Source organism: Tamandua tetradactyla, chromosome 1 (assembly GCF_023851605.1).
Source record: "Tamandua tetradactyla isolate mTamTet1 chromosome 1, mTamTet1.pri, whole genome shotgun sequence".
In the NCBI taxonomy this organism is placed as follows: domain Eukaryota; kingdom Metazoa; phylum Chordata; class Mammalia; order Pilosa; family Myrmecophagidae; genus Tamandua; species Tamandua tetradactyla.
The window spans coordinates 47,544,815-47,559,114 of record NC_135327.1 but is presented as its reverse complement, the minus strand read 5'-3'; the positions used below and the strand labels follow the sequence as shown (position 1 = coordinate 47,559,114).

Genomic DNA, 14,300 nt, shown 5'->3' with positions numbered 1-14,300 from the left:
TAGGAGCAGTATCATGTACAGAACTTAATTACTGGCATCATGAATATATTCCTGCGTAGGAAAGAATGTGAAGTTATTCCCTCAGAAAGGTGAGATTAACTTAATGGGAAAGTAACAATTACCATGTGTGCTCTTCAAATGACCAGGCTCTGGCTGGAATGTTGGTCTAAAATCTATTTAGGATAAAAGACAGGATAAAAGAACACAGGCACCCAGGCCGCTGACCAAGCACACAGTCTTTTCACCTTGAAAAGCCCCTAAGTCTCTATACCTCCTATCCTGAATTTAAAGCTTTTCCATAATTGTATGGAGCCTGTTTCTCACTCATGCCTGGATTCACTGCTTCCTACTAACCATTCGAAGGTAGGAAGCCCTAGAACTTACAGGGTCGATCCGGTAAGACCAGTGAGTTATGCCTCATATCTGCATATATTCTAATTACTTGTTATCTGATTACAAGTTTAACATGAAAAATAACTCATTTTTTTTCTAGTGGGAAGCTTGATATGCCTTTGTTTACATATTTATTAATCATACTATGTACCAAAACTCCAATAAAGTACTTCTGTAGAGGCCTGGCAAGCACATGTAATTGTACTTTAGCAGGTTAAAAAAAAAAAAAAACACCCCCCTTTTTTTTTTGTCTAAAAGCAGAGAGAAAATTAATTCTTTTCAGCTGTTTCATTTGAGGGACTAGCATTTGCTTTGCATTAAAGCATTGATTTGCAGCCCTGGCTGTGCCAGCATCTCATGATCTGGGGGTGGGAGGTGGCAGGATGGGTAATACAAACATATTTGAGTCCAAATTGTCCTTTTATAGAGCTGTTCACAGAGGCTGTCTTCTGTGATCCATTTAGTATTGTAAGTTCTTCTTGTTTCTAACACTCCAACATTTCCAATCCATATTATTTATTTTTTTAAGAGTATATGAGGATATTTTATGTGACATTTCACTTTTCTCAAAGAGCAGTGAATTTCTTAAAAAATTTCTGCTAAATAATAAGGAAATTTCGTTTGGCATTTCATTCATTCATCCACCCAACAATTATCAGGAGCCTACCAGAAAGGGTGGGTTGAATAACACATAGTCCTTATTCTCAACTAGTCAACAATCTGGTGGTGTGATTGTGAATTTTCTAATGCCTATAAAGAGATTTCAAATAATTGTACTCCTCTTGTGAGCCACTGGGGTCAATGCCAACTGTATGGTTCTAACACTGCATGTGAAAAGGAGCAAATCACTTGTGGATAGGGGGACAAAACTGCACTGGAATGCTCCTGAAAGATTCCAAGACGATTCACATTTGACTTGGTTTTGAAGAATGAGTATAAATGGCGTAAGGCATTCCAAGCAGAGGTAAGAGCATGTGCAGATTATTGGGGAATAAACATGACCCTATGGAGGAAGACCAAGCCATCTGGAGAGCCTGGAGCTTAGGGATGAGTGGAGAAAAGGAAAGGCTAGTCAGAAATAACACTGAAAGTAAGTTCTGGGGTCAGATCAGAAGAGGGTCTGCAGTTTGCCCTCTACCCTTTAGGGAAATGACCAACAGAGTTGTGTGTATGTGAGTGTGTGCATGCACACACATACCCTCACTGAAAAATTAAAAGTAGGGAGCATGGAAGTAGAAACAAGTTTTGTTTCTACTTTAACATAGGAAGTTATTCAACATTTAAACATTTAAACTACTAATTAAGTGGGCCACGATGGCTCAGCAGGCAAGGATGCTTGCCTGCCATGCCAGAGGACCCGGGTTCGATTCCCGATGCCTGCCCATGTTAAAAAAAAAAAAAAAAATTGGAGTAAACTACTAATTAAAACATTCAGAAAACTAATGACATATTCTATGTGGCTCTTCTTTTGACCACTAATCCCAATTTTGGAATGTGTGTGGCTCTCTTAGCCAAGATTAGGTCAGATTATTCTTCTTTCCCTTTCTGCTTCAGGATAGTCTTCTTCTCTCTTGATCTCCTCTATTCTTAAGACCAAAATAGGGAGAGAAGCCTGGAGGTGGGAAGGCTGGGGAGACAGTCTGGAGAAGAGTAATTAGGGACTGCAACAGAAATAGCACAGATCAGACTTGTCCCAGAGGAACACAAAGAAGAGAATAAGGATCTACTCGATGGAAAATGAAATCTGACAAAGCAATTTCAAGATGCAACAGAGTATCTTGAATTGTACTTGTACTTTAGAAAAACCTGAGGGACACTGGCAGGGAGAGGGCTTAAAATGAGGTATATTAGTTATCTACTGCTGCATAATAGATAAACCCCAATTTTAGTAGTTTATATACAGTATACTACTGTTTACGGGCTGCTCAAGCATACACCATGAAATGGGCTTGCTTAAACAATGGAAATTTATTAGCTTATGGTTTTGAGGCTAAAAGAAAGCCAAATCAAAGCATCACTTTGATTTGAAAGAAAGGCACTGCTTTCTTCCTGAAGACTGATGTTCTGGAGCAGGCTGCCAGCAATCCTTAGCTAAAGTAGCCTCATCAAAGGGTCCTACTTAAAATGGGTTCACAACCACAGGACTGGATTAAAATTTAAGAACAATTTTTTTCTGCTATACAACAACTTCAAACCACCATAACATTCGCTATCTCTCAGATTATATTGGTCAAAATTTAGGAGAGTTGAGTATTTCTTGCTTAGAATCTCTCATGAGATTTCAGTCAACATGTTGCTCAGGGCAACTTACACCTCTGAGGCTGTTGGCAGGAGGTCTCAGAATCTCACTGGCTGTTGTTGAAGGTCACAGTGTTGTCCTATAGCCTCTTCACAATACTGCTTGAATGTCCTCATAACATGGCAGCAAGTCTCCCCCAAGACTAAGTGATCCAACAGAAAGAGAGCAAGGAAGAAGTCACAATGTTTTTTATCCAGTCTTGGAAGACATGCACTGTCACTTTAAGAAATATTATTTGTGGGAAGCAAGTTGTTAAAGCTCTGCCCACATTCAAGGGGAGTGGCATTGGTTCCACCTCTTCAAAGGGGGAGTAGCAAACAATTTGTGGGCAAAGAAAAAGAAAGATGACTTGGAAAGTTCCTTAGCATATGAGATTCTCATGCTATTTACAAAGGACAAACCCTGCAAGTTTCCTGTTCTCAAGTCATACCACTCTGACCCTAGAGCAGCTCAATGTTGTTCTTAAAATTGATGTCAAGAGGATACGCTTTGGAATGGATTCCTGGAAATTCCATCAAGTGGCTGTGGTGTTTGACCGAAACTGCTGTTGTGCGATAATGGGAACATGGTTTATGATTTTGAGAAAAGAAAATGGATACAGAAAAAGCTGAACTCAGAGACTATTTTGATTATACTATTTAAGGAACATAAAAATGATTCAATAGTGTGAAGTAATTATATACTTGATTTTAATTTGGGGAATTGTTTTATTTTATTTGGATATGAAGGAAAAAAGATGTCTGAGCTTTCTTGACTACTAGATACTAATAAACATTAAGGAGCCATGAGTTTATGAAATTATAGACTTCTGTGAGGAGTTAAAAAAAACAATAATTGAGAAGTCATGATTCAACATGAAGCAAATTAAGTTGTGGCTCAATTTGGAGTAACTGATGGCACAGAAGACAGAAGAATCCACTTGACTTTGATATTTGGTATAGTGTATATGACAAGACATTTACTTCCCTTCTTTATGGATCCAATCTCCCACTATTGGGATCTGTATGAATAACATTTATAGAATTGCAATATTATAAATACTGATTATATCCCATAGTCACTGTTTAGAATCAACCTCTAGTCAAAAACATAGAGGATAAATATAGCTACAGAACAGAATGCAAATGATAACCATAATAACAACAGTATGGTCGATAGAAGTTGAGTTAAGGCTTGGAAGTAAAGCAGTAAGAGAAAAAGAAAAAAGTAGTTGCGCTTCCCTCAACTTACATAGCTGAGGGAACTTAACTGATAGAGACTGTATAAAACTGATGAATCAAGAGATAATGTGTTATTTAAAGTTGTAATAAAATTAAAGCATATTATTTCAAGTTAGGGTAGAAGTACTATAAAAATCTGGAGGGAAGGAACGCGAAGTGGTGTGGGCTAAGTAAAAGGTAAAGACCTCTCATAACAAAGAATCATAAATTACTGATTAAATGAGCACATTCTCTAGGGTAAAGCTGTTTCCCAAGAGAATAAACAGAATCAGAGAGACTGGTGGATAGCTCTTGGAGTGGGCTGACAAAGGTGACTTTCACGTTTCATTTTGTATCTTTTTGTACTATTTGATTTTGTTTTCTTAGCACAGGGAACATTCTTAAGTTTTTAAGAGCAATAAATGTAAAAATACATGTAGTTGGTAGCACCTTAGTTGATCCAAGCCCATGTTCATGAGGTTCTAGTAGATAAACCTCACAAACAACACCTCCAGGTAATTTTAACAAATGGCAAGATTTCACCTATTTCATAAGCAGACACTTTATAATTAATGTTTCATTTGGAGATAAAGAGTGGGATAAGAATCAGGTTACGAATTACTTACTTGGTGATAAAAATTTCTTCAACTGAGCTAAAACCCCATGATTCTCAAATATTCATTTTTACACTAGACCACCCAAATTAAAATGGCCATATATATGTATAAACCACACAATTTCGAGGATTAATTCAAGTGGGCAAGAGTCCAGACTCAGTAAAGAACTGTGACACTCCTTCCAAAGAACAATACAGGAACTAGTTTTAATAACTGCCCCCAAAATACTAAGGTTATTCTAAATTTTTATGGAAGACCAGGTGTTTCCTCTGCATATTTATATCAACTCCCTGCTATCTAACCACGGAAGATCATTTAAAGGATTCAACCATGATCAAGTTAAGACACCAAAGAAACAAGCCACTACTTTCCTTTTCATTCATCTTTCCACAAAAGATGGCCATTTAAAAACATTTCCTGGAGTGCAACCTGGGTACCAGGTACGGTGGGGAGAAAGAAAGAGAATATGGCAATAACTCTCTTTTATGGAAACAGAGGCCTTATGGTGAAAATATACTTTTTTGTCCTTTGAGGAATAAGGGAAAGATTTTATGAAATCACTTTTGATCTCTCTAGAAAAAATACCTTTTAAACAAATAAGAGATTCAAGGGTAGTTTAGTGGTTGAATTCTTTCCTGCCATGCGGGAGACCCAGGTTCAATTTCTAGTCCATGCACTTCCCAACAAACAAATACACGTGCAAAACAAACAAAAACAAACAAAAATTCCACAAATGGTGCTGCAGTAACAGGATACTCAAATGGAAAAATAATTAAATGCGACCCCATCATACAGCATGCAAAAATAAAATAAATAAAAAATAAATAAAAAAGTTTTCTATTTCATAGACTCATAGATCCTTAGAGTATGAACATAATTGTGCTACTATAATTTGCAACAATCATACAATATAGATCAGGCACCATCCCCATTTTCTATAAGGAAAGTCATAGAAAAGATGGAACTACTCCTGCCCTTGTGGATGATCTGTAGTCTAAGTATTAAAAAAAAAGTACAGGGGTGCACAGGTCATTCAGTGGGAGAACTGTTGTTTGCTATGTGGGAAAACTGGGTTTGATTCCTGGCCCATATACTTCAAAAAAAAAATCAACCAATGGTACTACAATGGGATATTCACATGGAAAAGAATGAAATGTGACACCCACTGCATATCACACACACAAAAAAATACTTAAGAATGAATCAATATACTGTGGTTTACTCATACTATGGGATACTACACAGCAATGAAAATGAAGAAACTACTGCTACATATGATATGGATGAATCTAATGGGCATAATATTGACTGAAAGATAGCACAAAAATAGTGCCTATGCTATGATTCCAGTTATATAAAATATAAAGACAAGCAAAACTAATCATATGTTAGAAGTCAAGACAGTGGTTAACTGTGGGGAGGGGGTATAGACTGGGAGGGTACACAAGGGAGCTTTTGGGTTCTGGTGAAGTTCTGTTTTTATCTGGGTGCTGGTTATATGGATGTGTTCAATTTGTGATAACTCATCAAGTGACTGCAAGCACGATTTGTGTACTTTTCTAAAAAGATACATAATTCAATTAAAAAGTTAACATATTAAAAAAATAACATATGGGACCCCCTGTTAGTTTATGTGGCTTCTCTGTGCAGATTTTTTAAATGCAGCCCATCTGGATGGATGAATTAGAAAAAGGCATCACTGTAGGGAGAAGCAGCTCCACAAGCTTGTGCTTTGTCAATGGTGGGCAAGCTGAGCTTCATTCTCACTGGTGCCCTTGGTTAGACATAAGACCACACATCTGGATGAATATCTGCAAACCTGAAAAACACTCATTTGACCCTCCCTCACCATGTCTTCACAAGGAGGGCAGGGCAGGCATCCTTATTTTATAGCTGAGGAAGTGACACAGAACAGTAAGGCCGACGCACAAAGGTGTCAAGCTAATAAGCAGTGGAGCCAAGACCAACTTCTAGGCCAGAAGCTCTTCACGTGGTTTTGATATCCTTTGGGAGAGAGGAACAGGAAGAAGCTTTTTTGTATGTTGCTGTGCACATGGTTATTGGCCACCTCAACGCTTTGGGCAATAAAGCAGGGAATAAATACATGGTCCAATACTTAATGCTGGGCTTTGTTAAAAGTCCTAGGTTCTAACCATTTGAAAAATTTGATCTAAACATGTACTTAAAAAATGAACAGTCATCTTTCACATGTTAAACTTCAATGCAGATAAGTAGAAAAGATATGTTTAGATATAAGCAGGGTAACACAGCCCTCCCATAGCTTAAAATGACTGACCTGAAGGTTTAAATCTCTTCATGTCTTAAAAAAGTGAAAGAGAAAGACACTCACATAATGTATATGTCCAACTTACCTAAAAGTGTCTGTTTATTTTGTGAAGAGTCAGGCTCTGCAGAACATCTGCAAGATCGGAGAACAATCACGCCTCCCAGGACACCATCTTCATTGGCAAGGAATGGTGAACCTAGGCAGAAATAACTAGTGGTCATTTTTCAGTGGATTTTACTTAGTTAATTTTTGATTTTCATTAGATTTCTAGGACAGAAGAAATGTGGTATGAGTAGAATCTTGAAATATGCTCATTTTCTGACAATTAACATTGCTGATACCCTGTACAAACTTGATGGTGAAGCCAGGTTTAGTCTGGAACAGGGACCAGTTGGCAAAGACAGTTCCACAGGGTACCAAGAAAACTTAAGAAGGCGACTGTGTGTGCATTACTGTATTCAGAATGGAACTGGGAACACTACCAGATTAAAGGACCAAAACACAAATATCAAATAATAAAAAAGTCCAAGGGACTTCCGGAGAAGATGGCGGCTTAGTAAGACGCGCGGATTTTAGTTTCTCCTCCAGAGCAGCTATTAGGGGAGTAGAAACTATACAGAACAGCTCCCAAAGCCACGACAGAAATAAAAAAGACAGCGTACCCCATCCTGGAACGGCTGGCTGGCTGAGAGAACCCGCTCTGGTGAGATCGCCGAGGGGCGCGGGCTTCACCGGGCGGGGCGGCAGGCAGCCGGAGTCACTCCCTTCCCCCTTCCCGGGCCGGGTGGGAGAATTGGACAGGCGGTCCCCTCAAACCGCGGCGGCTGGCGCCCATACCACGCGCAGCCCCCTGGACCAACTGAGAGAATTGGATCGGAAATCCCCAGGCCACGGAGAACGGTGACGGGGCGGGGGGGGGCCTTCCAAACCCGTGACTCCCCGGGAACGGTGCACTCTCCCGGGCAGGCCGCTGCGGCTGGCGCCCTCCCGCCTAGCTTGGCGCCCCGGGCCGACTAGGAAATTCGGACGGGCGCTTTCCCGGGCTGCGGCGGCCAGCGACCCTCCCCGCGTTCGGACCCCGGGTCGGCTGGCACTCTTCCAAGAAGCTTCGGCTAGCGAACCTCCCGGCGGGGAGAGAGCTTTCCAAAGTTAAAGGACCCACAACACCTTTTACTGGTGGGACCTGCAGACAAACGTGTGCCATGAGCGCCACCTACTGGGCAGGATAAGAAAAACAGAACCCAGAGATTTCACAGAAAAATCTTCCAAACTTTTGAATCCAACACCCAGGGAAATCTGTCTAAATGCGCAGACGCCAGCAGAAGATAATGGATCACGCTCAAAAAATTGAAAATATCGCCCAGTCAAAGGAACAAACCAATAGTTCAAATGAGATACAGGAGCTGAGACAACTAATGCTGAATATACGAACAGAAATGGAAAACCTCTTCAGAAACGAAATCGATAAATTGAGGGAGGACATGAAGAAGACATGGGCTGAACATAAAGAAGAAATAGAAAAACTGAAAAAACAAATCACAGAAGTTATGGAAGTTAAGGACAAAGTAGAAAAGATGGAAAAAACAATGGATACCTACAATGATAGATTCAAAGAGACAGAAGATAGAATTAGTGATTTGGAGGATGGAACATCTGAATTCCAAAAACAAACAGAAACTATCGGGAAAAGGATGGAAAAATTTGAACAGGGTATCAGGGAACTTAAGGACAATATGAAACGCACAAATATACGTGTTGTGGGTGTCCCAGAAGGAGAAGAGAAGGGAAAAGGAGGAGAAAAACTAATGGAAGAAATTATCACTGAAAATTTCCCAACTCTTATGAAAGACCTAAAATTAAAGATCCAAGAAGTGCAGCGCATCCCAAAGAGATTAGACCCAAATAGGCATTCTCCAAGACACTTACTAGTTAGAATGTCAGAGGTCAAAGAGAAAGAGAGGATCTTGAAAGCAGCAAGAGAAAAACAATTCATGTTTTTGTTTATGTGTAGATTTCTCAGCAGAAACCATGGAGGCTAGAAGACAGTGGGATGATATATTTAAATTACTAAAAGAGAAAAACTGCCAACCAAGACTCCTATATCCAGCAAAATTGTCCTTCAAAAATGAGGGAGAAATTAAAACCTTCTCAGACAAAAAGTCACTGAGAGAATTTGTGACCAAGAGACCAGCTCTGCAAGAAATACTAAAGGGAGCACTAGAGACAGATACGAAAAGACAGAAGAGAGAGGTATGCAGAAGAGTGTAGAAAGAAGGAAAATCAGATATGATATATATAATACAAAAGGCAAAATGGTAGAGGAAAATATTATCCAAACAGTAATAACACTAAATGTGAATGGACTGAATTCCCCAATCGAAAGACATAGCCTGGCAGAATGGATTAAAAAACAGGATCCTTCTATATGCTGTCTACAGGAAACACATCTTAGATCCAAAGATAAACATAGGTTGAAAGTGAAAGGTTGGGAAAAGATATTTCATGCAAATAACAACCAGAAAAGAGCAGGAGTGGCTATACTAATATCCAACAAATTAGACTTCAAATGTAAAACAGCTAAAAGAGACAAAGAAGGACACTATATACTAATAAAAGGAACAATTAAACAAGAAGACATAACAATCATAAATATTTACGCACCGAACCAGAATGCCCGAAAATACGTGCGGAATACACTGCAAACACTGAAAAGGGAAATAGACACATATACCATAATAGTTGGAGACTTCAATTCACCACTCTCATCAATGGACAGAACATCTAGACAGAGGATCAATAAAGAAATAGAGAATCTGAATATTACTATAAATGAGCTAAACTTAACAGACATTTATAGGACATTACATCCCACAACAGCAGGATACACCTTTTTCTCAAGTGCTCATGGATCATTCTCAAAGACAGACCATATGCTGGATCACAAAGCAAGTCTTAACAAATTTAAAAAGATTGAAATCATACACAACACTTTCTCAGATCATAAAGGAATGAAGTTAGAAATCAACAATAGGCGGAATGCCAGAAAATTCACAAATACGTGGAGGCTCAACAACACACTCTTAAACAACGAGTGGGTCAAAGAAGAAATTGCAAGAGAAATTAGTAAATACCTCGAGGCGAATGAAAATGAAAACACAACATATCAAAACTTATGGGATGCAGCAAAGGTAGTGCTAAGAGGGAAATTTATTGCTCTAAATGCCTATATCAGAAAAGAAGAAAAGGCAAAAATGCAGGAATTAACTGTTCACTTGGAAGAACTGGAGAAAGAACAGCAAACTAATCCGAAAGCAAGCAAAAGGAAAGAAATAACAAAGATCAGAGCAGAAATAAATGAAATTGAAAACATGAAAACAATAGAGAAAATCAATAAGACCAGAAGTTGGTTCTATGAGAAAATCAATAAGATTGATGGGCCCTTAGCAAGATTGACAAAAAGAAGAAGAGAGAGGATGCAAATAAATAAGATCAGAAATGGAAGAGGAGACATAACTACTGACCTCACAGAAATAAAGGAGGTAATAACAGGATACTATGAACAACTTTACGCTAATAAATACAACAATTTAGAGGAAATGGACGGGTTCCTGGAAAGACATGAACAACCAACTTTGACTCAAGAAGACATAGATGACCTCAACAAACCAATCACAAGTAAAGAAATTGAATTAGTCATTCAAAAGCTTCCTAAAAAGAAAAGTCCAGGGCCAGACGGCTTCACATGTGAATTCTACCAAACATTCCAGAAAGAATTAGTACCAACTCTCCTCAAACTCTTCAAAAAAATCGAAGTGGAGGGAAAACTACCTAATTCATTCTATGAAGCCAACATCACCCTCATACCAAAACCAGGCAAAGATATTACAAAAAAAGAAAACTACAGACCAATCTCTCTAATGAATATAGATGCAAAAATCCTCAATAAAATTCTAGCAAATCGTATCCAACAACACATTAAAAGAATTATACATCATGACCAAGTAGGATTCATCCCAGGTATGCAAGGATGGTTCAACATAAGAAAATCAATTAATGTAATACACCATATCAACAAACCAAAGCAGAAAAATCACATGATCATCTCAATTGATGCAGAGAAGGCATTTGACAAGATTCAACATCCTTTCCTGTTGAAAACAATTCAAAGGATAGAAATACAAGGGAACTTCCTTAAAATGATAGAGGGAATATATGAAAAACCCACAGCTAATATCATCCTCAATGGGAAAAAATTGAAAACTTTCCCCCTAAGATCAGGAACAAGACAAGGATGTCCACTATCACCACTATTATTCAACATTGTGTTGGAGGTTCTAGCCAGAGCAATTAGACAAGAAAAAGAAATACAAGGCATCAAAATTGGAAAGGAAGAAGTAAAACTATCACTGTTTGCAGACGATATGATACTATACGTCGAAAACCCGGAAAAATCCACAACAAAACTACTAGAGCTAATAAATGAGTACAGCAAAGTAGCAGGTTACAAGATCAACATTCAAAAATCTGTAGCATTTCTATACACTAGTAATGAACAAGCTGAGGGGGAAATCAAGAAACGAATCCCATTTACAATTGCAACTAAAAGAATAAAATACCTAGGAATAAATTTAACTAAAGAGACAAAAAACCTATATAAAGAAAACTACAAAAAACTGTTAAAAGAAATCACAGAAGACCTAAATAGATGGAAGGGCATACCGTGTTCATGGATTGGAAGACTAAATATAGTCAAGATGTCAATCCTACCTAAATTGATTTACAGATTCAATGCAATACCAATCAAAATCCCAACAACTTATTTTTCAGAAATAGAAAAACCAATAAGCAAATTTATCTGGAAGGGCAGGGGGCCCCGAATTGCTAAAAACATCTTGAGGAAAAAAAACGAAGCTGGAGGTCTCGCGCTACCTGACTTTAAGGCATATTATGAAGCCACAGTGGTCAAAACAGCATGGTATTGGCATAAAGACAGATATATCGACCAATGGAATCGAATAGAGTGCTCAGATATAGACCCTCTCATCTATGGACATTTGATCTTTGATAAGGCAGTCAAGCCAACTCACCTGGGACAGAGCAGTCTCTTCAATAAATGGTGCCTAGAGAACTGGATATCCATATGCAAAAGAATGAAAGAAAACCCATCTCTCACACCCTATACAAAAGTTAACTCAAAATGGATCAGAGATCTAAACATTAGGTCTAAGACCATAAAACAGTTAGAGGAAAATGTTGGGAGATATCTTATGAATCTTACAACTGAAGGCGGTTTTATGGACCTTAAACCTAAAGCAAGAACACTGAAGAAGGAAATAAATAAATGGGAGCTCCTCAAAATTAAACACTTTTGTGCATCAAAGAACTTCATCAAGAAAGTGGAAAGGCAGCCTACACAATGGGAGACAATATTTGGAAATGACATATCAGATAAAGGTCTAGTATCCAGAATTTATAAAGAGATTGTTCAACTCAACAACAAAAAGACAGCCAACCCAATTACAAAATGGGAAAAAGACTTGAACAGACACCTTTCAGAAGAGGAAATCCAAATGGCCAAAAGGCACATGAAGAGATGCTCAATGTCCCTGGCCATTAGAGAAATGCAAATCAAAACCACAAGGAGATATCATCTCACACCCACCAGAATGGCCATTATCAACAAAACAGAAAATGACAAGTGCTGGAGAGGATGCGGAGAAAGAGGCACACTTATCCACTGTTGGTGGGGATGTCAAATGGTGCAACCACTGTGGAAGGCAGTTTGGAGGTTCCTCAAAAAGCTGAATATAGAATTGCCATATGACCCAGCAATACCATTGCTGGGTATCTACTCAAAGGACTTAAGGGCAAAGACACAAACGGACATTTGCACACCAATGTTTATAGCAGCGTTATTTACAATTGCAAAGAGATGGAAACAGCCAAAATCTCCATCAACAGAAGAGTGGCTAAACAAACTATGGTATATACATACGATGGAATATTATGCAGCTTTAAGACAGGATAAACTTATGAAGCATGTAATAACATGGATGGACCTAGAGAACATTATGCTGAGTGAGTCTAGCCAAAAACTAAAGGACAAATACTGTATGGTCCCACTGATGTGAACGGACATTCGAGAATAAATTTGGAATATGTCATTGGTAACAGAGTCCAGCAGGAGGTAGAAACAGGGTAAGATAATGGGCAATTGCAGCTGAAGGGATACAGACTGTGCAACAGGACTAGATACAAAAACTCAAAAATGGACAGCACAATAATACCTAATTGTAAAGTAATCATGTTAAAACACTAAATGAAGCTGCATCTGAGCTATAGGTTTTTTTTTTTATTTTTATTATTATTATTACTTTTATTTTTTTTCTCTATATTAACATTCTATATCTTTTTCTGTTGTGTTGCTAGTTCTTCTAAACCGATGCAAAGGTATTAAGAAACGATGATCATGCATCTATGTGATGATGTTAAGAATTACTGATTGCATATGCAGAATGGTATGATTTCTAAATGTTGGGTTAATTTCTTTTTTTCCGTTAATTAAAAAAAAAAAAAAAAAAGAGAAGGGGTAATTGGAGCTGAAGGGATACAGACTGTGCAACAGGACTGGATATAAAAACTCAGAAATGGACAGCACAATACTACCTAATTGTAATGCAATTATGTTAAAACATTGAATGAAGCTGCATGTGAGGTATAGGTTTTTTTTCTCTTTATTATCGTTTTAATTCTTATTCTGTTGTCTTTTTATTTCTTTTTCTAAATCGATGCAAATGTACTAAGAAATGATGAATATGCAACTATGTGATGATATTAAGAATTACTGATTGTACATGTAGAATGGAATGATTTCTAAATGTTTTGTTAATTTTTTTAATTAATAAAAAAAAAAAAACTAAAAAAAAAAAAAAAAAAAAAAAAAAGTCCAAGGCTCCCTTTGATGAGTTCTTAGGGATCACTTATCAGGCTGTCCCTGTTGTCAGGGTATACCACCAAAAGCTTTGATTTACTACCTTAAGTTCAATTCTAAACAATAAGGCACAAACTTTATTACAAACATTTAAAAATGCTCCTGATGGTTTACACAAATAAAGGTGAAATTGTATTTCTATTGTCAGGGTCTGGTGGTTAGAAATGATTGAGTCTCCTTGAGATCTCACACACTGAACCATTGTGAGCATTTCAAGAACATTACATCTTAAAACCCCTCATTTTTCTTCCCCACGGACATCATCTCTGAACATCTGGCATAGCAAGTGAGCACGTGGAGAACAAATGCAAAATTAACCCAAGTACTATCAAAGAAAGCAGTAAAAATAAAAACCAACCAAATTGGACTTGGGGGGAGCTTCTGGCTAAACTTAGTATTTTAAACACATGCATTTATCTCTGCTCCTTCTGAAAACCAAAGTAAACAGATGGGAAAGGGGGAAAAAAGCCATGACACAGTAAGGACAGAGAGAAAGGAGATGATGACAGAAAAG

General features: G+C 37.9%; 1 protein-coding gene across 8 annotated transcripts in view; it reads right to left on the bottom strand.

The window, feature by feature from the left end:
* Window positions 1–14,300, bottom strand: part of TASP1 (taspase 1) — a 490,143-nt gene that overhangs the window by 191,720 nt on the left and 284,123 nt on the right. For all 8 annotated transcript variants that reach the window (XR_013157441.1, XR_013157446.1, XM_077115178.1 and 5 more), the window contains exon 12: window positions 6,881–6,991. Coding sequence is in view for 6 of the 8 variants with exons in the window: in XM_077115178.1 (XP_076971293.1) it covers window positions 6,881–6,991 (111 nt within the window). In the remaining 2 variants the exon portion in view is untranslated. The remainder of the gene's footprint in view (window positions 1–6,880; window positions 6,992–14,300) is intronic.